Below are 27,035 nucleotides of genomic sequence, written 5' to 3'. Positions count from 1 at the left end.
TATAATACCTAAGACAAAAACATGCTACCTATACCTTCAAAAAACAACAAAGACAAACTTAATTTATCAGTCAGAAGAATTAAAGAACTTGTATTTTTTTACAAATACACTGAGTTAATAATTGTGGCTAGGAACTAACATATTTGAATAAAAAATAATTGGCAAACATTTTTTTTATAATTGTATGTTTCATTATTAGCAAAAGTATCACTTCAGTGTGAAGATGCTTAAAATATGGGGATGTTGTAATGTGAAACAATATTAATAAAATAGAAGCAGAATGTCTGCTTAACCAAGTCATAAACAAATGGTGAGATGAAACTCTTTAATCAGCCTACTAACATGTTGTAAGAAAAAATTAACTTACGAACACAAGTCTTGTTTATTTGATATAAATCTCCATCTTTTAACCCCGTCTCACTAGGTGGAATGTAAAAACCACTGGTACCATTTTTAGTGTACAATTCATAACCAACATTGCACAAACAGTTGAAACCTCCTGGGTTATTGATACATCGCTGATCACACCCACCATTGTTCCTTGAACACTCATTCACATCTACAGAATAATTATTCACAAAAAATTCAATGTCTTTTCTGTTAAAATACTGAACACTACTATATCAGTTTGAAATCACACAAAATATTTACATACTTTGATAACTTGTTCCTAACAGACACTTAATTTTAAATAAATAATGCATCTAAGAATTTTGTTTATGTTATGCTTAGTTTTCTAGAAGTAAAATTAGCTTTTGTACCAAACTACTTAGTTCATAAGAGAACCCAACAGCAAAAACAAAACGAAGTCTACTGGAATGACTGAAGGAAATAACATCCTATTTCCACAGTTATTTAATTTTAAAAACAGGAATAAAAATTATTTCCAGCAAGACACACTTACCTAAGCAATCCTGTCGAGAACAGCCCATCAATTCAAGCTTCAGGCAAGGAGCTATTACAAACTCCATAACAATAATACGAATATACTGTGTTTCTAAAGGAACAGGGAGATTTACAACTGATAATCCTGAACCTCCATTACTGTTCAACCGGAACTGAACGGGCTGGAATTAAAATAGCAACCATCTTGAAGAATAACTTTAACACAGATCAAAATTTAATAATAATATAAATTACAATATATGTATGTTCTAGTGAGTCAATTTGGTACCCTTTGATTTTATACTCTCTGTAAATTTTAATTAGTGGTATCATATGTTGTAAAATGTTTTAACTTGAAGGTTCTATTCAAGTGTATTAATTTTTTTGATTGTATTCACTCTAGATAAGCTTGAAGAAGAAACTTTCTCATGAGACTAACCTCCTAACATCTTAACACTTTAAGAATTATTCCCATTATTTAAATAGTAAAAAGCCCCACCTTTGGTTTTCAAGAGAAATTAGATCAAGATAAAAACTGTATTATTTTTTATTTCTCTTTTCTCACCCATTATATGAATATCAGTGTTATATTGAAAAGTCTATGTTTTAATACTCTAAAGAAGGCAACTCAAGCTCCCATTGTACATTATTATCTCATTTTTTTAAATCTTTTATAGAATATTAAATAACTTCTAGTGGCTATATTTTTTTAAATTCTGAAAACTCTGAAACAACTAACATGAATGGTGAAATCGAGTTCTGTCTTTCTATGTTGCAAGTTTCTAAAATAACTGATATCAGAGAAGTCAGTTATAAGAAATCTGAATTTTAAATATTTTGTGTTGCAAGTTTTTACAAATAAGAAAAATCAAATTAAATACTGTCCTTTATTGTGTTGCCAATGTTTTACACAAACCTTGGAACTCTGAAGTGACTGATATAAAATGGAAGTTTCAAATACTGTCTTTCTGTTTTACAAATCTATATAATATTGGAATGATTATTATCAGATGTGAAAACATAAATATTCTCTTTTTGTGATGCAATTAAAAAGAAAAAACTGTAATTTTGGTGTCCTCATATGAAATGTAAATATTGTTAATATTGTTTTGTTGTTGTTGTCAAGTTTAATAAAATATGTATCAAACTGGAGAAACTATGATAAGGTGTGAACTAAATGCTGTCTATCGATATTGCAATTTCTACTGAAAAAACTGTGTAAATATGAACGTTTGGTAATTCCAATATAAGCCTAGCAAACAATCACTTAATCTTTACAACAACAGCAAATTCAAGAATGTAGAAGGACATGATTAGTGATTTGTAATGGTTTAAAAATATAAAGTAGGCTAAAATTGTAAAGATGAATGATTCAGAGGAATAAGCTGCTTAATAAAGAAAACAAAAAAGAGCTTTCATTAATGAGTAACTGAAATAAAGTTCATAACTACACAAATGACCAACAAAAAGAATAATAAAAAAATGGAAATACAACAAAAAGGTAACTTCATCAATAGAAAGTTGTGGCTGCCTTAGACATAAGTCTTCTATTTTCAATGATTGTAAGCAATTTATCTGCAACCAATAAAACTGGTAGAGAGTAACTGTTAACTGTAAGATGTGAAAATTATATGTTGTCTTGTATATTTTTACAAAAACAATGTATCCTTGAAATGTTTATTAAAAGTAGAGTACCTTATTTTCTTTTCAAATTTTTTTATTTGTCTTTTTAGGCAAAATTTCAGATTTTACACATCTGCTCACAAACTATAAGCCAATCACACTGTTATAAAATAAATCTGTCTTAAATAGAGTTTAACCTATCTTTTCCATGTCTTAAACTTGTGTTCCCTTGTCTTATTATTTACAGTATACAATATAAATAACTCAAGAGGCCTTTATTCAATTCATCCCATTTATAATTTTTGTAATCTTCAAAGAGAAATTAGTTAATAGATCTTAACTTTTCACATAAGATAATCCTTCTATCTCTAGAATCATCTTAAAGGTGCTTCTCTGAGTATTTTCCAAGTTAATGTCACTTTTCAGAAAGGAGACCAAATGGTACATAGCATGAAACCAAACTATCATCAACCAGTTAAATGAAAGAATAAACAAAATATCTGATATAACAGAAAGAAAATAACAATTATTTACAAGAAGTTTGAACATACTTCATAACAAAGTAAAAATAAAAACAAGATATAACGTACCTTGTCTTCAGAATCTCTATAATCTCTGAATATATCTGTCAGATCATCTGTATACTGGATTATCACTGTGAGTGGAAATGCATGAGACCCATCATTGCGAAGTACTGACTTGACACGAAAGCCACGCACAACTGTTGGGGCTCGCAAATCAATTTGGATCCAGTTTTCTCCTTCTCGAGGAATGTTTCCACACCAACCACCAGGACTGTCTAGTCGTAAAGCCTAAAATTATTGAATAAGTATTATAATTTATAAGTATAAATAAGTTTTTTGGCATGCCAAATCTTGAAAAGTAATAGTAAAATAATAATTTTACTAAAACAGTTTGATAAATGTCAAAGACAAACAATAAAGTATATCATACATTAAAGACACTTTTTTTGCTATCAGCAACATTAAGTTAAATTTACAAACGTTTTTTCAGCTTCACACTCTAATATTTTTTTTTGCTATATATTTCATTTTAACACCAATAAACAAAGCCAAAATGTATATTATAAGAAAATCAAATGAACACTGTTAAATGAACCACAATTATGGGCCCCTACTAGTACAGTGATGGTATGTCTACAGATTTATAACACTAAAATCAGGGGTTCTATTCCCCTCGGTGGGCTAAGCAGATAGCCCAATGTGGCTTTGCAATAAGAATTATGAATAAAAGTAATTAGTTTGAACTACAGAACTATTATTTTACTAGTCTCTTCTATTTTAAATGTTTAAAGTTCCAAATAATACAATGACTATTTTAACTGACAACAAAAACACACTGTACTATTTTCCTAATCATGATTTCTTAGAAATGTTCTGTATCAATAAAAAATCAACAGTATTTTAGTTTTATTGATGATACAGTCATCTCTATCACTTTTCCAAAAAAAGTAAGACAAAAAATGTTTCACATAAAGTATAAATTACTTGTGTTTTAATACACAAAAAACTACATAAGCTTATGACTTTTTCTTGTAACTAAATGGATGATATTAAAACCTGCACAGCATAATTGGTTGTGAAAATCTTACAATATCCTATTTTTTATTTTCACTTACGAAACTTGAAAATTTTTTAATAGGATTTAAAATGGTAACTCAAATTTGCTATTTACTTAGCTTAATTTTATGTTTCCTTTGTAGCTTAATACATAGATTATTACTTTTCTGCAGAAAATATATTTGCATGTTTCAGAAAAGTTCAACCATAATAAATAAATAGTAATATAAAGATATAAAACTTACATTCTTACTATAACCAGCTTCAGTCCCTGAAGCCCGAATACTGTTAGGTGGAATTGTTCCACTACTGATACCAAGATCTCCAACTGGTCGACAGTCTATAGCAGTAAGGCAAATAGATACAAGATAAGTAGAAGAAAAACAAAACTTATTACATAAAAATTCAGTTTGATTGTTAAATATTTTAAAGCTAAACAAAATCCATCATACATCATAAAAGGTACTTTCAAGCTCTTTAAAAATATTACATAGCACCACAGATATAAAACTTTTCTTTAAAAAAATGGCAAAACTGTTTACTTTTATAATTTTCCTATACTCATAATGTATTTCCAATATGTAGTTATCTCCCTGATAAGATAGCTATTCTTGTTGAGTGCTGCCCTCTATATGCAAACCTTTTCTTCATGCATATTACAAGACTTCCACTCCATCTGTTGAAGTCGCTATACATAAATAATCATATGTCACCTCTTAACCAATAGCAGCATGATGCATATGGCTCCCTCTACCCTCCTCCTCTACTGAACCATCACTTCAAAGTTTAGCAGAAGGTTTCACCACCAGAGAAGTGGGGAGGAAGTGTGAATAGACATACATACCTATTTGAAATACTTTTTCAGTAGAAGAAAATTACAACTTCCAATACAGTACATACCTCCATTCACAAGATAAGCTAGAATCCTGCAAGAGAAGGAGGAGGAACAGGTGTGAGAGAACAAAATAAGTATCCTAAAAGCATTTGAAGGATACCCCTGAAATTAAATGAGGTATAAATCCAAGATCACAATGGGAAAATCTCACCACTTATGAGTTAGCTATATTCTTCACCCATGTATGGAAGGTATAAGAGTGAAAATTAAGAAGAGCACATCTGAGTGAGAGAGTATCTAATAAGAACAAGCAAAGGTAACTCAGTCCCACAACAAAATGTAAGTAAACAAGGGTGCATCCCTAGGTGTAGAGTGGCTGCAGCATGGCAAACTAGTCTTAGTAGTCAACTGTATCCAAGAATATATATCACATGGAATCAGCTCCCCCAACCATAGCACAAACTGAGACCATCTAAAAACAATAACATCTTCAAAAGAAGAGAATGAGAGTTAGTCAAGGATAAAACCAGAACAATCCCACTTGTCACAAATGTGATCCACAAGCCAGACAGAGTAATCTGAGAAGGAGATAGGCAATAAGAACTTGTGTGAGGACTTATGGTGATTATTTCACTCTAATCCCAAACCTTCTTGTATGGCACTGACATTCACATGATGGTAGGATAAGGGCTACCAATCAAAAGGGTAAACTGCAATTTTGATGGCTCAACTCTAGGGTTAATGTATATGGTATCAGGAGGCCATGCCATCCAGTAGGGTGGCAGCTCAACTTCAGTGGTTGTGTAAATGGTATCAGGAGGCCGTACCATCCAGTAAGATGATGGCTTAGCTCCTACAGTTACGGAAAAAGGTCACAGAAGGCCATTTCATTCAGCAAGGCGATGGCTCAATTCCGCTAAAGGTCACATCTCATCTACATCAGCAGCACACCACCACCCTACTCTCAACTGGATGGTTAGAGCCATTTTTTAACTTTTTTCTGGAACCAATTCAGGAGGGTACCTCCACAGTCAATCACAGTTTGAAGAATAGCTACAGGTGGTAGACAAAACCCTGATAAGATAGTGGGAGATGATTGTACTTGGAGTGATCAATATGCCAGATTGTAGAATCTCTTCCATCAGATAATGAAGATGAGTAGCAAGAAAAAAAATGAGGTGTTGAATCTAATGGGAGGAATCCTGGAACGAGGTGTAGGAGGAAGAACAGGTAGATAAAACCAAAAGGTGGACCCAACTGGCAAGGGTAGAAGGTGAAAGATCACAAAGCAAGAAGGATTGTCATTGGATAGAAAACTCAGGAATACATACTCCTTAAGGGAGCAGTACTAGCTATATAATAATAAAGGGCCCTGACCTGACATAGAAACCTATCTAAATCTAGTTGAAGGTAAAGATGAAATAAGGAACAAAAGGAAAGTGGTTCAAATAGAGGCAAAATAAGGGAATACACGACCACATTAATATCTCAGTCCAGAAGGGCAGGATGGCAATATATCTAAATGTAATCCATGAGCCTGGTAAGAACAGCATAAGTAAAAACCCTATGGCATCAGGAAAATGAAAGGAATGGAATAAGGTTGCCCAATAGCCAGAAGGCAAGGAGATCAAAGACCTACAGCTGAAGAGCTAGATGAGAAATTCTGCCACTAGCCATAGTATGTTCATCAGCAGGAAACCTCCTATTAGTAGACTAACAGTAGAAGACTTTCCATTTGCATTAGTATGCTTCCATAGAAGATGGCTGTATGGAACTAACTAGCTAACAAGGAAGTATTTTGACATGTGAAACCAGATTGTCTCACCAAGGCCGGACAAAAGCCAGGTGTGAATATGCAGTACAAATAGGCTGGGATGTAGAATACAGGATTGAGGTTAACAAAGAAGGGAGAGAAAAGGTGAAGAGAGGAGAAGTTGTTGTAACTTTGAAAACAAAGGTTGAACTGGCCAAAAGGGAGCAATCAGAAAGACCTGACAAGGAGTGGAGTCAACAAAAGGAATCACCTGATGAGGCAATCCAATGAAAGGGTATACATAAAAATGTTTGTGTGACCAATCCTGGTTGAAGGCATTGACTGCTAAAGCCTGTTGATGTGGTATAGGTGACAAAAAGAGAACCAACTTGGTATTGAGGCCCCTGGATGCCTTATCTACTTAGGGAAAACCCCACTAATGGTAAAGATCTCTGAAAATGAGTGGATCTAATGCCTACTCATTTGGATAGATCCAATGTAAATGTAAAAAATAATCCACAACTGGATTGAAAGCACCTAGCACATGGCATGCTATAAGGCAAATGTGATGTGAGTGGATAAAATATAATAGATCAAATGTCCAAACATAATAGATCTCTAGACCAGGTGCCACTTTGGTAGGTGGTTTGTGCCATTACAGTAGAACTGTCTGAATGAACCATCACCAGAAAATGATAGGCAAGAAGAAGAAAGTGATGCAATACCTAATGTACAGCTAAAAGTCCAAAAACACTGATATTCATGACAGTTTCATCCACAGACAAATTGCTAGAAGCATCCTGTTGATTGACTCATGCCACTATCCTAGAAAGGATGCATCCATGAAAATATGTAGAACCAAATGTGGAGATGGAAACTGTATGTCCACCAATGTATGGGCTTTGTCCAGCCACCATTGCAGATCATCTTGCAGGGAAGAAGGAAGGGAAATGACAGTGAAAAGAGGACCCCAACCAAGGTTCCACTGTTTGTGAAGCACCCACTGAAAGGCTCTCATATGGGCACAACTGAGTGGGATCGGTGCAGTCATGGAGGACCCCATCCCAAAAAGTAATAGAACCTCAAGGGCAGTAAGTGACTGAGCCAAGAGAGCATGGTGAACGAAATGTTCCACTGATCAATGTAAAGGAGAAGGCATGTCGAAAAAGACCCCCAAATGAATTAGATATTGAGTGTGTCAAAGGAATAACTTCTCCAATTTGATCAACCAGCCCACCCAAGCTGCCACAGAAAAAAGACTGTGAGTATGAGTGGCTAATTCCTACTCAAAATGAGCCAGTTGTTTGTGTAATAATGAAAGCACAGCCCCAGAGCATGAAGATGACATGAAAAGCCTAAAATATTTGACAAAACACAAACTGCTGAGGAAAGTACAAAAGAGAGAACCCAAAGTAAGCCACCTTTAGATAGACAAACTGAAGGTAAGAGTAAAACCAATGTGCTAACAGGATGTGTAAGTAAATGTTGGAGACATCCATTTTCATCATCCATAACCTTGGGGAAACATCAATTTCAGGGAGAGAAATACTTTTGGGTTGAGAGATGAAGCAGTTGAGGTGAAGTAAATTGATTACCAGCTACTAATCCCTGATTTTTCTTAGAAACAATGAAAAGTCAGAAATAAAACTCCTCCAGAAGGATGGAAAACTGGTTCAATTGCCCATTGCAAAATCAATTCTTGAACCACTTCTAACAAATGCTAGTAGGTTATGAGATCTCAAGGAGAAGGAAAGGAAATTGGACAAGAAAAAATAGGAGATGGAGAAATAAACTGGTTAACAAATCCTTCTGACAGAACTTGTATTATGGATTGATTCTTGACGAAGGGATGCCAGCAAGGAAGAAACTCAAACAGCTGAGCTCCCACTGGACCCAAACTTACAGGATAGCCAGTGGTACTCATGTTTATGGGGGATATGTCTTTGAGAAAAGCAACAAGAAGTAAGGATTGGGAAGTAGAAGAATGGGAAACAAGAATAGAAGGCATATGAGGTTCTGACTGAGACAAACAGCTACAAAGGTCATAACAATGGATTGTTGGCAGACTGATGTCACCTGAGGCTTGACAGTTTCAGGGACTGTATCAAAAATGTAAGATCTCAGAAAGGTGCCAAGATACATTGGAGGTAAATTGACCTGAGCCAATATTGCATCCTAACCTACAAGGTCCAACAACAAAGAAACACATATGTAACACCAAAGCTGTAGATGAAATTCGGACTAAAGTGGAGGAGAAAAAGATAAAGGTATCTGCAGAAAAATCCTCAGGATTTCTGTGGAGAGCCTCAAATGGGAAATGTATGGAAGAAAAATACCATAAGAAAGTGGTTAGGGTAAGATGTAGGTGAGAATGTTGGGCAAGGGTAAGACTAACATTTGATTCAGGAATCGCTTCTCAATTAAGTAACAAGAAACTTAATAAATGTTGATCTACAAATGGATAGCCCACCCAATGGTAAGAAAGGCGACCTACATGTTCACAAGTCCTCAGGCAATGCAGCACACTGATCCCTTCACTTAATTATGAGACAAACTTATCAGTATGCACCAAAATATCAGTGAAGGGAGGAAGAATGAGAGGAGGAAATGGATAAAATATTATAAATCTGAGACACAAAATCTATAAAGAATAAATTAGGTCTAGGTGATTCCTTTGGCTCTAAATAAAGGAATGGCAAACTATGGAGGCAGGAAAATGCAAAATCCTCATCATTCTGTATAAGTTCAGCCAACTCAGGAGGAGCGTGGGTAATGTCTGGAGTAAACGTTTGGCCCAGGTAACTTTTGATCTCCTGCTAACATATAAAAAACAACAGATTCACCAATAGGTTGCCAGCACCTGATGCCTGAGAAACAATGCTGATGTGACCACAGAAGTGGTAATATAAACTTCAGAATTCATTGCACAAGAACAGGGTCATGAAATTTGAGTGCAGAAATATAATGACAAAAATGAATTGATAAATATTAATATATGGATAGGTGGAGTGAATGAAAAATAAGGTCGAAAAGTGTAGAAAAAAATTAGTTGTCACTAAGTTCACAAAAAGAGTATATCTTAATCCAAACAAAGCCAAACAAGAAGTGATGGTTTGGTAGAGGAGTGTAGAAAGTGAGTCATATGCATCACATTAGCATATCATGCTACTACTGTTCAAGAGGTGATGCAACGCAATTTACAGGAGAGACATGTTGGAACATTGTAAAGCAAACGTTCGTATGTAGAGGGCAGCACCAAACGAAATATGGGTAAAAGTACTTTCCCTGTAATGCACTTGTCACTTACTTTAAATAAATAAATGTTTCACTTAACATCATTAAATTTCTTAGGTTACTGCCTGTGAATTGTTAACTTTACTTCTACAATGTTTCATGTCTGAGGGACACAAGTCAAGTCCTAATTAAAATATCTTATGTAACTAATGCTTTTTCTTGATTATTTAAATGCTGTTAAATGAAGTGTATAATAAAAGCTTTTGCAGGTAGTAAGAAAATAATTACTCTAAACACAAGCAAAGATCCAAAGAAATGTTTATGGATCTTATTAAAGAAGAAAAAAAAAAAAAATCTTGGTACTTTTGATAGAAAGACCTGTCTTTTTCAAGGGTGAAGATATTCAAAAGTGATAGTGGTATTCTCGTAGTAGTGGAAATTATAAAACATGATTCTACTGTGCAATATTTTAGTAAAAAGTCCAATTCAGGAATAGTTAAACATTTTGGACCTGATGTAGGTCTAGCAGAATTAAAATTTCAGAATGGTGAAATCAGGTTCATTTTATTTTTCTTTTATTTGTAGTCCTATAAATTAGTGTTGATATGAAAAATACTGAAGGATTCATAGCTATGGTATCAAAAAAATCTCAATAATGATTTTTTTACTGTTGTAACTGCTGCTGTATAGTTATGAACAATGTATCTTACCCAGGTTTGGTTCAAATCCAGATTTACATTTGCAGAAAAACCCTCCATCAGTGTTTGTACAGACAGTAGAAGCCGTATCACAGGATGTAGCTGAACACTCATTAATGTCTGCAAATAAAAGTGTTTAATATTTAAGTACTTAGTTCATAAAGCCATATAGAAACTTTCATCATATTTCATACAAATATGACAAGCTGGTACCTATAACATAGCAATAAGATAAGCATACTAATAATTCTATTAGAATTACTTTGTATGCTATGTAAGAAGCAAAACAATATCTTAACCTTTACAGAACTAATTACTTTGAAGCCAAGAATGATCTCCAGAATTAAAATTTTAAACACTATAGCTCAACTATGTTTTTAATAAACTCCATTAGCATTTAATTTACTCAGTATGACAAAAACGGTAATAAAAACTTATAAATTAAACATCATGAAATCCAGTGGAAAATTCATGTTTCAAGGAAAACAAATCAATTTAACTAGATAATGAAAATATAAATTGATATAATAAAAAACACAGAAATTTACATTCAAATTGTGGATTATGTACTATACTCATATCAAATTACACGTTTTATAGGAAGATGAGACTAGTGAGCCAACAGTTAAGCTATAAAAAGATGGTGCAGATGAATCAAAGGTATGTCAATAGCATGTTACAACAGATGGCACAAACACATCACAATGTGGGTGGATTAAAGTTTGCTGGAGATGAGTGGATTTGAAAAATTGGTTGTCTAAATTAAACATCAAAATTATGTAAATAACTAGCCAATCTATGGAAATTTTGATACAAATTTTAAAGGAAAGGTTTTATAAATCTTCATTTGAAAGTTGAATACAGAGATTTTAAAAAAAATCTTCCCAAGAAGTTAGATCTAAGAAATTCTGATTGCTTTTGACTTTTTTGTGTTGCTGGTCAGTGGATTTTCATTATTTCTTTTTTGAAAACTACAAAAAGATTTCTCTACTTCAAAATATCAGACAATTCTTAGTGCTCATTAGTATAGTGACACTGTAATATGCTGCACAGTAATGCTTGATGGCAAAATTATTATCAGTCATGCAAGATTAGTCTGTTTCCATTGGGATACATAGTCACTTCGGTGAGCAAAAAGGTGCCAAAAGAAAATTACAAAGGATCATGTTAATAAATATTAAACCAAGTATAATAGGTTAATATACAAAATAAAAATGTTTCAACAATTATAAACTAAAAATTTAGGTTTTTTTATATATTTACTAAATGATAACAATACAATTAATATATAATTTATTTAAATCAAACAAATTTTACAACAAGTTTATAATTATCGTTTCATATCTATTGACTTCTGTGGGACAAGTTTTGATTTTTCACTTCATCCAGGTAAGAAGCAGATTCAGAAGTATTTTTTCAGTCTGTTTGGTATATAACAAATGATACTGATGAAATTAAGACTAACAAATTAAAGAGTGTGCCCTGTAATAGATGGCACTCAGAGATCAAAAGGGAAACTTAAAATGAATAGCACTGTTGGATGAAAGACTGAGCATGATGAAGTTGATGGATCAAACATTGACTCTATAAGAGATGACACTAGTAGATCAAACACTAATGCTATAATTAAAGACACTGGCAGATAAAAGACTGAGTAAATGATTACTCTAATAAAAATTATTTAAGATGAACCAAAGCTTAAGACTATTACTATTGGCACTACTGGGTCTGATATTGTTCTTATTAACAGATTATTCTAAGTGGGAACTTTTGGACAGCTGGGAATGAAGAGTCTGAGGCTTAGTCTGAGACATGCCATTAGTGGGTAACAGGCCAAACATATTAAAACAACTCTGTAGCTTATTGATATAAAACTTATAATCCAGGTACAGGTGAGAAACAGGAATCCCTCTATAAATTAAAATATTATTTAAAAATTTAGAGATGAAAAGCATAAATATACCTTTTTTTTGTAAATGTTTTGCTTAATATAAAAACTTTGTCTCAATTTATATCAATAAAAAGTAATTGTATCAGTGTGAAATACATAATGAACAAAAAAAGTAACTTACCTCCACAACTTGGTAAATTAACAAATGTTTGATTAGGACCACAAGTTATGACTGAATTTCCCTCAAGTCTGAACCCTCGATGGCACTGAACTCTCCCTTCATCACCAAAGAAAAAATTTCTTTGTGGTTTGACAACAAATCCATTCTTTATCTCTGGGAGAATAAGACACTGAACACCTAGTTGTTGGATAAAACAATACCATCTATCACACTTCTGTATATTAAAAGTACTAATACAAATAACAAATTGTGAACTGGCATTCTGTTTTTTTTTGGTGTTTTACATACATTGGTGTAAAAAGGAGTTCCAAAGTGGGGATGCTTGGCTATACATGCAGTTTTTACATAAGTGATTAAAAGTACAAGAAGTTAGTAAAGGTAGATTTTATGCTGCCAAAAGCAGTTAAATCCAAGGGGGTCTGAGGTTATGCCCTCCAGAAAATTAGTATACCAATATAATTTACAGTTCCTGTATAAAAGCCAAATATGTAAACATGGGGATGCTACAGTACCTCCAGTTCCAACACCTCTGGCACACATATATTAAAATTCTACTAAAATAATAAATAATCTATTTGTCACAGAACCCCACAGTGACACAACAGTAAGTTTTATTCTTTATAATGCTAAAAATTGAAGTTTAATTTTTGTAGTGGGCTTTGTGCTTAGACTGAAAACAAAATTTGACACTGTGACTAACAAAAGAAAACCATTGATTCAAACAAATCGTAGTCAAAACTTTTCACTGCAATTTTTCCAATAAATCACATTAATTATTCATTTGTTAATTTCTACAAAACAAAACAATAAAACACATTAAACTTTTAACGAACAAAGTCAATGTAATTTATGTCCATGGAATTTACTACTTTACCAACTATTTTACTTCCATCCATTAACATATGGTATCATAATGTTTAATTTTCTATGTGCAAGAAATGCTTCTTGAGTTTCAAGTTGTACTAAGCTCAAGCTGTCAAATATGCAATAACCTTGCAATTACAAACTCATTAATAAATCATTTACAAAAGAAAAGAACATTTCATTTCCTTTATTTTTTAATCCAAAGGCAGAGCACCTTTTAAGACTGAGGAAGTGGGGGAGACTTACCTATATGGCCCTTCTGAGTATCTGAGTCAAAAAACAACATTAGATTAATTCAAGAGTTCCAGTTATACTAATGTTTGATATTATAAAATGTAGGTTTAACATTTTTAATAAATATTAAGATCCACAGCATATCCATTTATATGTTATGATTCGACATACTGTAACAAAACAAGTACAAACTTACGTTCACACTTAGGGGGTGGTCCTGACCACTGTCCATCAGTTTTACAAACAATGACAGGAACACCAATCCTGTAGAAGCCTGGCTCACAGTTGAAACGGATAACCGTGCCATAGCTGCGGCCACCACCGCTAAGAACTGTTTGAGATGCATGAGGAGTTTCAGGTAGAGGAGGGCATGATGAAGCAAGACACACTGGTAGATTTTGCCATTGTCCATCTTCAGCACAGCGGATCATTTCTGTAGGCTTACCACTTGGGAATGCAAAACCAGCATAACATTGATAAGTAGCGTGACCTCTGTACGTAACATTGGTAGCTCCTACAGCAAATCCATTGTCAATTTGAGGTACTGGACCACAATAACGTTCTGAAAAATATCATAACTTCTGTATATAATTTCTTTCATACACATAAAAAGAGATTTTTGAAACATGCAATTATAAAAACTAATAGTTCTGCTCTACTAATTACAATATATGTTTTTAAATGTTTTGAAATTGTTTCTAAATGCTGCAATTGCATAACTAAAATGTAATTTCTAGCCTCATTTTTTTTTTAGCTTTTATTGTATTGTGTATATCATCTTTGGTCATGTTATCTCAAAAAATATGTTTGTTCCTTGCTCTGAAACCAATAATAGCAACATCATATTTCATTGAAATAACCTGAAGATCAACTTATTTATCTGAAAGATGAATGCTACTTAATTTTTCATTAATTGGCATCAACAAACCTTGACAGCTTGGTATGTACCCTGTACTCCAGTGTCCTCCTTGCATACATTGAGCTACAATTTTTGTTTCTCCATTGCTGAACTCTTGACCAATAGGGCATGTATATGTCACTTTTGCACCAAATGCTGTGTCTCTAGTTGATGCAAAAGCTCCTTCTCCAACTTGCAACTGTGGGCAGTCTATGGAAGGTAATTTAACATATGTTATGTAGTTGAAGCAGTTGGATAGTAATCACTGTCATGGTTAACAGCCTATACATAGCCTAACATCAATGACTAATCAATTATTATGATTGTGTATATAGTCTTTAGTCAATTATCTTAAAAAACAATAAACATTATCCTTTCCAATGTGGACTTCAATATATTGAAGAAACAAGAACACCAATAAACATCACAATTGAGGAACATAGCAGACATAAAGGATTAATAATGATTAACCTGTAATAACCCATCATGCCAGAGAAAATCAACAAAATAAAATGAAATAATAAGATATGAATCATATGAAGGAAAAAGATAAAATAATTCTCTAACATCTTGGTATAGAAGTTAGAAAAATCCAGATATTCTTTTGGAAAACATTAAAACAGTTAAACCAAATGCTAATACAGGGAAGGCTCTAATGAAGAAATAACACATCAGTCTTTCCACAACACTACCATCACAACCAGGATACAAAAGTAATTAATGATTAAACTCAGGTGATTGGATAGGTAACAGCCATGTTTTATGCTGTGTTAAAGGTTGAAATAATTACCAATAAAGCAAAGTTTGTAAAATACGGCATAAACCAGCCTTCAGTACTTAGTTAGCGATTATGTAGCAAGAGCTGAGAAGATAGATTCAAGAATAAGAGAATAAGCAGGCATGTGAATGGGTCATAAGCAGATATGGAGTTTTACAGATGCCTCCTACATGCACACACATAATTGTTTCTTTAAATCTGAATAGATTCTGATAATTGAAACTGAAAATATCAAATATGACTATACATAAAGAACAATAATGTCATTATATCTAATGATACAATCACATCAGCTTGCATGATTTAAGACATCAGTTACACTTGAATTCAATATAGTAGTATAATAAACCAAGACGAATTTGAAATTTATTTAATTATCTCTAAATATATTGCTAGTTCTTCTGCTACAAGTACGAAGATGCTGTTCAGACTCTTGAATACATCTATTCTGGTTGTGTGCAAAGATGTATGTGACACTAAAGAGGTTAACACACAAAAGCAGCTCAGTTTTGATCTCACAAATTTGTGTGACAGCTTAAGCAAGAGCTTATGAATAAAGCACTTACTAAAACTTTAAAAGCAAACTTTAATAATGTTAAAAAATAAATAAAAATCAAATCACAGATAGGATTTCAGTATGACCTTTCAATAAAGCCTTTTTAATTTTAATAAGACTGACACTAAACATGCAGATTTAACTGTAATTAGGTTATACTTAAAAATAATTAAGGTACTAAAACTCAAAAGGCAAAATTAAAATTTAGATAAACAATGATATACTGAAAAATACATAACATAATTCTGCAAATTTAAAATGTTGACAATACATAACATCTGAAAATATGACTTCATTAAACAGCCTATCTCACTGGCATTGGATATGATGCATGTAGTGTAGTTGATATAATATATTCTCTTTTTTTTTCGCTTTCCATCACAGGTTTTTGGAATTATCAACTTGATGTATGAAAATATCAAGATACAAGTATTTTCATAAAAATGACTTGCATGGATAAGTTAAGTGCATTTTTTGAAATGAATAAATGTACAAAGTCTAAGAAAAATTGTAAAATAATGTTAACAGCTAGATGAAGAGCCCTTACTGAAAACATCAATGGAAGAAATAAAACTTACACACTAATATCTTATAAACAAATATAGAGATCCTTTATATATTTTTCAAAGGTATTTGATTGTGAAAAAATGTTTTAAATTGTTCAAAGTTTCAGAAATCTGAAAAACATAAAGCATTAATGATAATTTGTATCTATAAAAGCTTCTTACCAGCACTGAAGCTTGCCTTCCATCCAGATGCTGTGTGTAAAGGATTACTTTTAAACAGCAGGACCATGCGACCTGAACTTGCTGTTAGAGTCAGAGAGGGTCGAGATTTTCCAGTGAAACCTTCACCTGGGTGGAGCTGAACACCCTCCTCTGGATTCGTTCCATCATATATCTAGTATTAAAGTTTCAAGAATATCAAAAAGAGAATGACCTTTTTAATAATTGATTTATTTTTAAATCATCCAATTTTAAATATAGCAATTTATTATTTTTTTATGAAAATCTGTTAATATATATAAATGTATATAAATCTCCATGTAAGTAATATATTATAAATAAGTATTATTATGTTGGACACAAAATATTTTTAAAAGTCCAAAAAACTAGACTAACCTCCACATAGTCATCCTCATTAACATCAAAATGAGTGAATCTTAATGAAACTGATCCACCTTCAGGTCGGGTGATACTGTACTTGCACATTTGATTACTTGGGTAATTTACTACACCAAATGCTGGTGAAGAGATATTTCCAGATGATGCTACCATCTCTACCTCACACCCTACAGTTACAAAAACCATTGGAAACATTACTGATTATTTCAAACATAAATATTTTCTCAAATATATTTAATTGTGAATTTGTTTCACAATATGTACTTTTCATTAAAATGTCAACAAATATTATAAAAAAGAATTGAACAGTGTTTCCCACATTTCTATAATGACTAGCTTTTGAAAGAAGGTTAGTTTTGTGTATAAACATATCATTCCTTAAATTTTTACTAGAAAATACGAAAATAATTTCTTGATTCAGTGCTTTAATAACTCTCATAAGAGTCTGGGTTGTATTTTTTTAGGCTTTAGAATAAATTACGTAATCTCAGTTTAACAAGTTCAATTTTTTTCACTACTTTTGTGAAATGAAAAAAATTAAAAACTTGCCTGATCTGAAGCGAATAGTAAATCCTTTCCTGCTGTCTCCATAACTTGTGTGTAGATAAAGATATATCTTGTTTGATGTTGACATTGTGAACTTAGGAACAATATCTGAGCTACCTGACAACTTTGCTAAAAGAGGATCAGATGGCATTGCACCGTCCCGAACAAGGACGTAATCTTTGTTAAGCTCTAAATCCATCTCCACAACCTGTAACATAAACCATATTGTTAGTAACCATGATGAGTAATTCCTTAAGCCTTGGCTACTTAAAATCAAAAGAGAAAAATAATAAAAGTTACAGCATTGATTACTAATTTGCTTTAAGAAATTACAAGGAGAAGAGTCATAATATTTTATACTTAACTTACAAATAGAAGTAAGAGGAACTATGAAATACAACAAGAAAAATCATAATATTTTATGAAGGAAAAAAATAAAATAAAATAATGCAGATAAACACATACTATTGTATAGTTATTAGATATAAAAACCAATTCATAATGTTTTGTAAAAGCAAGATAAAGAGCAAAGAAGAAAATAAACCTTGTCCTTACAGCTATATAATGTTTGTATTTGAAAAAAGAACATAAACAAAACATGATACATTTTATATTAATTAATGAAACTAAAAAAATTAATAAATTTTATAAATGAACCAGATTCATAAGTTGATACAATCCAGTAATAAAATTAATTAAATCCATTAATTAAGCACAAGATATTTTAAGACAAATATGTTTAAACTCTGTACTGAGTCCACCTTAAGTTAATCCTTTTTTCACTGAAAACTTATATTGCCCATTCTAAGTATGAAGTAAATGTCATCAAAGAAACTTCAGCTTTGGAAACAATAGACTATAGTTTTGTATTTTTAATCATAAAATAGCAATTTGTGTAAATGAAGTACATTCTTTTGTTTCACATAAGAAGCTATAATAGCACACAAGTAGCAAAAACAAAATACTTTTATAATTCTTATAACTTTAGAACAAAGTTTATAACAACATATTTTACCTCAAGTGTTATGATGCGACCTTGAGGTGCAGTAATGATGTACACACATTCCAAGCCACCAGGGTATGGATCTGGATACATTGGAGATGTGAGCAACTGAGCAGTTGCTTGAGCAAATAATTCCCCTCCACACTTAATTGGTTCTGAAATTGACAAAAATCATTCCAGTTTAATGTAATGTACATTTTATTTTATTTAAAAAAACAGCTATAAGTGAAATGTGAAGTTGAAATGCAATCTATACATTGCATGGATTTTGAAACTGACAGAAACCACTTGTGTTATTATAATGTACATTTTGTCTTCTTATTTTTAGCAAAATATGCAAAGTCTGTTAACTTTGAAGTTGTAATCCAGTCTATTTTATTATTTTACTTAAATTAGTTCTGTACCTATGAGCAGAACTTTTTTCTTTCAACAGTGAAATATGTTAGTCATTTTATAAATATTCCTAAACATCAATCTTTCTTTAATAGTTCTAAAACCCTGGAAACAGATTAACCAGATTATACTGAAAGACTGTGCAAAACAAAATTTCCAAAGTGTTCAATACAACAGAATTACATTTATAAACTAACTCAAACCAGAAAAGAAATATGCAACAAGGTTTTCATTATTTGCATTGCTCAATCAGCACATAAAAGTTACATCCAAAAACGTATTACATTTGATAGACAGTATCATACATAAATGCAGTACATTATAATGTTATTTATGAATGACCTGTTTTCCAACTAGCACGGAATCCATTTTTTTCAACAGAGGAATCAGATCTAAACTTTATAATCATGAGATTGGAAGCTGTCACAAATGATCGAGATCTCAGATCCTCCATTCCTGATAGAGTAACAAGGGAAACACTTGATTCCTCAGTACGACCACCAGCCAAGATTTGTACAGTATCAAAGTTTGCCTCTGTCTCAAAATCAGAAAACTACAACAACAACAACAAAATATATATATATTAGCACAATTTCTGTTCATACATGGAAATTTCAATCCAAACACTTTTCTATACACATATAGGATTAATGATATAATTTAATAGATAAAACAGATACTTTATGCACTTCCAAAATGTTTTTTATCTTTTTTGTATAAATGTCTATGTTTTTTAACCCACCTGTAACACAATTCCTGCTCCAACTGGCCCTTCAAGAGTCCACTTACAATCCAAGTTGGATGCATATTTGTTTGGATAGTTAGGAGACTGGACTGAATCTCCAGAACTTTGGAGATAAAAGTGACAAGAATCTAAAAAACATAATAATGATATAAGCATTTTTCTAATATAGCTATTTTTGTTCTTGCAACTAAAAGAAATATAAATTTCAACAGATTAATGATATTTATTTTAAATGTTATAACATTTTTGACTTCAGAATAAAATTCTTTATTGTGTTAAAAGTATAACAAATATAACTGTGGTTCAAAAGTGCTTTTTTTTTTATAATACAGCTTACAGGTGTAAACGGTGGCAGAAGTCACTGAGATTATATTAAAAACTCACACATTCTACTGTAACTATCATTTATGGAACACATAAAGCAACTTACTTGGACAATCAGTCTCATCTGATTGGTCTCCACAATCATCTTCTCCATCACACTGCCAATGGCTACTGATGCACTGACCATTACTACATGCAAATGAACCTATATGCAAAAAAATGAATTATGTAAACTCTCAATAATATTTTAGAATAGTAATGATAGTCAAAATAGAAGCTGTGTAGTGCTGTTTACTGAATAAAAGCAGTTACAGAGAATATAGTCAGTAATCTAAATTAATTACAAATAATAAAATAAGTTAATTTCATTACGATTAAAAAAAACTTTCATGTAATTAGCTACTGAGGATTTTTAATTTAAACAGTTATGCCAAATCTACATTTACATTATACATGTAACAACATCTTAATAAATTGAAAATGTTTAAACAATCACTCCAATGAATAGTTTTCAGGTAAAATTATAAGTCCAAGCACTGATGCAGTGAATTAAGCATAGTTTATTAATGTCATATTACACTTTACAGGTTCAGTATCAGAAAACATAAACTAATGATGACACCTTACTTCTATATTACACAGTTCCTTACCCTTTGTAGTTGCCTTTAACTAAAATGTTAATTATAAGTTTGACTGTGTGGGTATTTGGGTATTGATGTTGTTAAATACCCAGGAGGGTCAGGTACATTTGACCTCTTTCTAGTTTGTTTGTTTGGTTTGAATTTCGCGCAAAGCGACACAAAGGCTTTCTGCACATCACCACCCACTGCCAACTCTTGAGCTACTCTTTTACCAATGAAAAGTAGGATTGACTATCACATTATAATGCCCGATGTCTAAAAGGGAGAACATGTTTGGAATGATGGGGATTCAAACCAGCATCCCTCGAATTACAGGCCGAGTGCCTTAACCACCTGGCCTATTTTACTAACCTTACAACTTAATATTTTAGTGAAAATGAAAGTTTCACCCACGTTTATGTCTTCATAAAACCTACTTTATCTTAAACCTATTTCTAAAAAGTTAAAATTGAAAATAAAGACCATATTATAATATGTCAACCAAACTATATTTGCCATATCAAAAGTAACAAGTCCTTTCGTATAATTTGGGGCTCATAAATTTAGCTAGAAGCAGCAAGTTTTATTAGCCTCATTATTATAGAAGGTATTTTATCATAAGCTTTGAGAAACAAAGACGTTAATTTTACGGTGTGAATAAGATTAACAAAGTGAACAATAACTAAAAAGCATAATTATTATTATTATTTTACTTAACGCTCAATTAAGCTCCTTTGCGAAGACAGGATTAATTATATGACGTTAGTGACGTTATGTACTTCATAAGTTATAAAATAAATAAAGTGCTGTAACATTAAATAAAGTAGTATATCTATTTGAATAATATTATAAAACTAGTACTTTGAAAAAGTCACACAAATAAGTGCAATGTGATATAAAAATTACAATAGATATAACTTAAACTAAAAAAAATCTCCGTCTGTAAAATAATTGTAAAATAATTTATATTTAAAATGTTTTACCTAATGTTGCTGTGAAATAAATATAAATATTTCTGTTTTGGTTATATAAATATATAGTACCACATGAATACGTATCATTATTTCAGTATTTGAATGCCTAAAAAGTTAAATAGTTTATATATATATATATTACATATAATGATATATATGTTTGTATATTATATTCTATAACTCATAAAGAACTATATTTTACACATTTTATGAAATACGTTTCAGTTTTAACATTTACACGTAAATTGTACACAGTACAATATTATGTTTTCAAATAATGTAAGGCGAGGACCTTTTGGGCAACTATTAAGTTGGCACATAAACGGAAGCAACGCTTCGCATGGGGCTAGTTGCCAAGACTGAAAATTTCCAATTAAATGAGCTAGAACACATTTTCCATCTCGTGGGTTGGGCTGATTCCAGGACCAAAATCCGACATATTTAGGTATAAAGTCACCTCCAGCTGATTCCAAGGTATTCGTCGATAAATCATCAACAGATTTCATGCCTACAAATACATACTTCTTATAATTTACAATCATAACAAGGTAGTATTTTCTCTGTATTCCTTTGAAAATTATATATGAAATGATTATTTATATTTTAAAAACAATTGACACTCATCTATATGTTCATTTGAAAGCACTACATGTAACGTTTTTTGAATAACTGTAATTGTGAGTATATACAACTTTAAGAAAATATGATTCAATTTAAATAATATAAGCATATTTGTATAAAGAATCTAATATTTGAATCACCAATGTAAACCTTTGAGTAATAATGTCTTTGTACTTGCAGATGTACAGATTATTTAGTAGATGGCGCGCCAGTATTGGTTGCATTATAACTCACGAATATCTCTTACTCTTTTACTGGAACATATAATAAAATCACAAACCTATCCAGTAGGCCACCTGACCCATGCTTCTAAGACTTTCAACAGCCAGTGAGCTGGAATAGTTATTCTGCCCATATTCGGTAATAAGAACGAGCTCGCTGCCGTACCTGTTGAAAATAAATAAAAACGTCGATTTTTATACAATGCCGAGTAAGATACAGGTCAGCTGGTTATTTTAGTTTTTATGGAATAAAATAACTGATAAGCAGCGCTAATACAAACTGAATTTTAAATGGGATAACTTTATTCAAGTGTAAAGTTTTATAACTTTTGTTGGAATGATGTAGCAAAGTGAAAGCATAATATTCTAGTAGACTAACTTACCGGATAACTTAAATACAACAAAATCACACACATCCAGTTTCGTGGGCTAAGAAATATGAACGAAATAAGAATGAGCCTTAGATTACTTAAAATTTATACACTAGTTTTTGGAATAATCATGTAGAGCTTGTAGCTTGATAAATTAAAGTATCATGCCTTTAAAATTCCGATGAAAATCAACCGATTGCATATGAAAAATGTAATAGAATATCGTTAAGGTTATATCACAGCCTTAAATAGCTGGCGAAGGACAGAGTGCAGTTTGCCCATTGTGTATTAAATAACAACAAACAGTTATTAATTGAACAAGAATGGGGGTAGCTTCACTAATTATTACACTATGAAAACTAGATCGATTTTGTTCTTGTAAGTTCAAGATGGATGTATATATTTTGCAAACTACTGACAATATTAAGAATAATAACGTAGAAATGAGTGCAGTATTGAGTATTAGGGTAGTTATTATTACATTTAAAATAACATTACTATAAAATTATCAAAATGACAGTATTTTTAAAATATCTTTTTGTTCCCTAGTGTCTTGCTCCTATTTTCTGTGATACCCTGATAAAATGACACATTTTTCGCATATGTTTAATATAAATTTCTTCTACCCATATAGTTTTAAGAACACTACACTGTAGCTAAGCCTGGTTTTTAAGTTATTCTAAAGTCTGTCCTTGACACCAATTTTCAATTACTTTTTGCTTCCCTTCAGTAATCAGGCTACTTCTTTATACTTAACACAGGTGTTCTAGTTGAAGTTGAATGAATGAAATGTACAGTTCGAAAGTATGCATATTTCTAGAAGTGGAACAGTTGCCAAAAATCATTCTTAATGAGTCACAGTCCCATACGTATTAAACTTTATCTACAAAACCTGTACACTTAAAATGATATATAGTCTGTTAGAGATAAAAATAAGGGGGGGGTGCACAAATATGTTCAGGCCTATTAGTTACACAACTTCTTTTTTTTTTTAGTGCTCAGAGATTATTTTATCCTCGATTGGTATAATATATGTTAATCTGTGGTTTTCGTGAACCAAAAAACAAATTTTGTAATCGTAGGATCTGCTCGTTTGTTAAAATTTTTCACAGTCTAACTGCATTAGCAGAAAAAAAAAAAACATTTTTGCGAGTTTTATTTCTTTCATCACAGCGCAGTGTCATTTTGAACATTTTATTAAGATGTATTTATTCACAAGTGTATTTTCATCCAAAACGTTTTTCCTTGCCAGTATATATGATTAATTCCAGTGTTTTATTATTTTCATTCTTTCTTACAGACTTCCCTATCTTTACTTTTTTAATTGTCGAAATTTGGTTTTCTCATTGTCGCATTGTTGTTGCTTTTCAGCCGAAGCATAGCAGCTCATATAATGGTTTGACGTGTGTTTTGCTGTTTTCAAATACAAACATTTAGCTCGTAGCCCCATCTCTTGACTGATTTGAGATCCAATTACTTATTTCAAGGGTTAAATAGTCTTCTAAATATTAATATTTTATCTTGGTTTGTAATCTTATGTGTTTTTGTTCTTATATACTTAACAGAAACAATTATGTCCTTTTTATTTGTTAAACTTGAATATTCTCTAATTGCCATTGACTAGCTTAGTGCATTCGTTTTGTTTTTAATGTATGTTTATGTTTTATAATGTATATTGTTTCTAAGTGGAATTGCAGAAAGCCTGAAGACTTATGACGCTTAAAACCGGATTTCAAACTCGTCATTGGCAAAGCAAAGATAACTTATTGTGTAGTTTTGTGCTCAACTACAAGAAAGGAAATAATGATATACGTTAAGCATTTTGTATGGATTTCTAATTTCAATTTATAATTTCATTCACTTAATGACAATAGATTTCATCAGCAACAAAAGATATATTATCTAGACAGAAATATTTCTTTCTGCGTTCACCTTTCTCTGTAAGAAACATCAGATGTAGTGCGCTTTTCTCGTATTCTTTCATTTATATATTTTGTTTTTTGTTGCAAAGTTTATCTTATAAATTGGAATTCCCAGCTTTGTTCAGTAACGTTCATTGAAGTCCATTCAACCGTTTCTATGTCAAATACTTTTCGTAAACATAAATTACAACAAAAAATTTTGAATAATAATATAGAAAAAAAAAACAAAATAAATTTTATAAAATCTATGAAAAATACACATTTAGTCGAATCTTCCAACTTAACCAAAATTATAAACATTTCTGCTAAAACTTAAGACATACGTGTGTTGAGAAACAAGAAACCCGAGGATCCATATAAGACAAAGTCAATTATGGGTTGAGAAACAAATAAATCGTGAAGATACTCCTAAAATTAAGACAAATACATGTTTGGAACCAATGAAAATTGAAGGCTCCTTCAACTTTAAGACATATGTTTTTTTTGTTTTTTTTTGGAATTTCGCGAAAAGCTACACGAGGGCTACTTTTTTATCAACAAATAATGAGATTGACCGCACATTATAACGCCAAATATATGTGGAGAAATAACAGAACTTGAAGATACCCTAAAACCCAAGACAAATATGTTGAGGCTCGCGAAACTGAAAGATCCGTTTGAAACTCTTACACAATGCGCACAGTTAAACTAAAACATCTCTCTTAAACAAAGGCAACGTGCATTAAAACGATACGTTTACTTTCCACTAATACTTTAAACGAATCATGTTTTTAATAAAGGTTATGTAATAGGTTTTCGAACAGTTAGATTAATAAAAAATATCAGAACCTTATGCATTTGAAAATGGTTTAAATTTAGGTTGAACATTTTCATATAGTTTTAATAAGCTTCTTCTACAAGTTACACATTTTTAAGCAATCTTATATTTATATTATTACTATTTTCCCTCAAGTAGCTATGCGGGAAATTTAAAAAAAAAACAAAAAACTATTTTCCTAGACCCCCTATGATTCAAGAAGTAAATTATTTAATCAAATCAGAAAGCGAAGAGCGTAGGTTTACATTTGCCATATCGAAATAACAAAAAATTGCGACTTCACCTAAACAACGCAAGCTGTACAGCGATACGCGTTTATGTGCTAGTCGTTTAATACAGTATATTATACAGCAATTTTCAAAGTTTGGTCCTTCTGGCACATCCGCTATATATCTAAGTACGACTCTGCTCTTCTGTAGATCTTTGAGAAAAAGAGTGTATTCTAACAGAAATGATATAAACATCATAATAGTTTTTGTTCATACAATTAATTGATGACATACATAGCGCCTAGACTAATGCATCTGTTCGGTTTTGGATTTCGCGCAAAGCTACACGAGGACTAATTTAGCAGTGTAAGAACTAGAGGGATAACTAGCTGCCTTCCATCTAGTCTTACACGTAGCATATTTGGTGTGACGAGGATTCGAACTCGCGACCCTTGGATTACGAGTCGAGTGCCTTAACCACCTGCTCATGCTGGGCCTAAATGAATCTGCCATATTTCAGCCCGTTGATGAGCTCTAGTATTATGTGAAAGGCCTCATCGGCAATGAATATACCAAATATAGTGTTGTTGACATATTATTAAAAATTCTTTTTTTGCTTTCACTTATGAATTCCTAGAATAAAATACGACAAAAAAGCTGAATGATGGATAACCCGAATAATTTGAAAATATTTTAATGATTTTGTAATTAATTAAAGCAAAACAAAAAAAATAAAATTTGTCGTTTTAATTCCGTTTTGAAATGCCTTCACTTTTAGCGATGATCAGACACTAACTGGCTTCGAAATACAAATAAATAATGAGAGAATTTTAGCTAGTAAATACAGTTGTTTTTTAATTTCGCGCAAAACTACACAACGACTATCTGTCCTATCCGTCACTAATTTAGCAGTGTAAGACAAGAAGGATTGTTTGTTTGTTTGTTTGTTTTTGAAATTTGCACAAAGCTACTCGAGGGCTATCTGTGCTAGCCGTCCCTAATTTAGAAGTGTAAGACTAGAGGGAAGGCAGCTAGTCATCACCACCCACCGCCAACTCTTGGGCTACTCTTTTACCAACGAATAGTGGGATTGACCGTCACATTATAACGCCCCCACGGCTGAAAGAGCGAGCAT

The 27,035-nt window shown here is 31.9% G+C and overlaps 1 protein-coding gene across 2 annotated transcripts in view; it reads right to left on the bottom strand.

The window, feature by feature from the left end:
• LOC143229580 (uncharacterized) overlaps positions 1 to 27,035 on the bottom strand; it is a 93,199-nt gene that overhangs the window by 45,181 nt on the left and 20,983 nt on the right. For both annotated transcript variants that reach the window (XM_076462133.1, XM_076462132.1), the window contains exons 4-20: positions 22,641 to 22,747; positions 22,032 to 22,247; positions 20,252 to 20,350; positions 19,819 to 19,949; positions 19,419 to 19,629; positions 18,696 to 18,838; positions 17,684 to 17,888; positions 17,132 to 17,301; positions 16,739 to 16,910; positions 14,707 to 14,886; positions 13,975 to 14,340; positions 12,681 to 12,857; positions 10,621 to 10,728; positions 4,334 to 4,428; positions 3,099 to 3,320; positions 905 to 1,067; positions 368 to 559 (exon numbers count right to left, since the gene is read on the bottom strand). In XM_076462133.1, coding sequence (XP_076318248.1) covers positions 368 to 559; positions 905 to 1,067; positions 3,099 to 3,320; positions 4,334 to 4,428; positions 10,621 to 10,728; positions 12,681 to 12,857; positions 13,975 to 14,340; positions 14,707 to 14,886; positions 16,739 to 16,910; positions 17,132 to 17,301; positions 17,684 to 17,888; positions 18,696 to 18,838; positions 19,419 to 19,629; positions 19,819 to 19,949; positions 20,252 to 20,350; positions 22,032 to 22,247; positions 22,641 to 22,747 — 2,957 coding nt within the window. The remainder of the gene's footprint in view (positions 1 to 367; positions 560 to 904; positions 1,068 to 3,098; positions 3,321 to 4,333; positions 4,429 to 10,620; positions 10,729 to 12,680; positions 12,858 to 13,974; positions 14,341 to 14,706; positions 14,887 to 16,738; positions 16,911 to 17,131; positions 17,302 to 17,683; positions 17,889 to 18,695; positions 18,839 to 19,418; positions 19,630 to 19,818; positions 19,950 to 20,251; positions 20,351 to 22,031; positions 22,248 to 22,640; positions 22,748 to 27,035) is intronic.

This window comes from Tachypleus tridentatus, chromosome 10 (assembly GCF_004210375.1).
Source record: "Tachypleus tridentatus isolate NWPU-2018 chromosome 10, ASM421037v1, whole genome shotgun sequence".
Lineage (NCBI taxonomy): Eukaryota > Metazoa > Arthropoda > Merostomata > Xiphosura > Limulidae > Tachypleus > Tachypleus tridentatus.
Note: the sequence above shows the minus strand (reverse complement) of the source record. Positions and strands in the feature narration are given on the sequence as shown.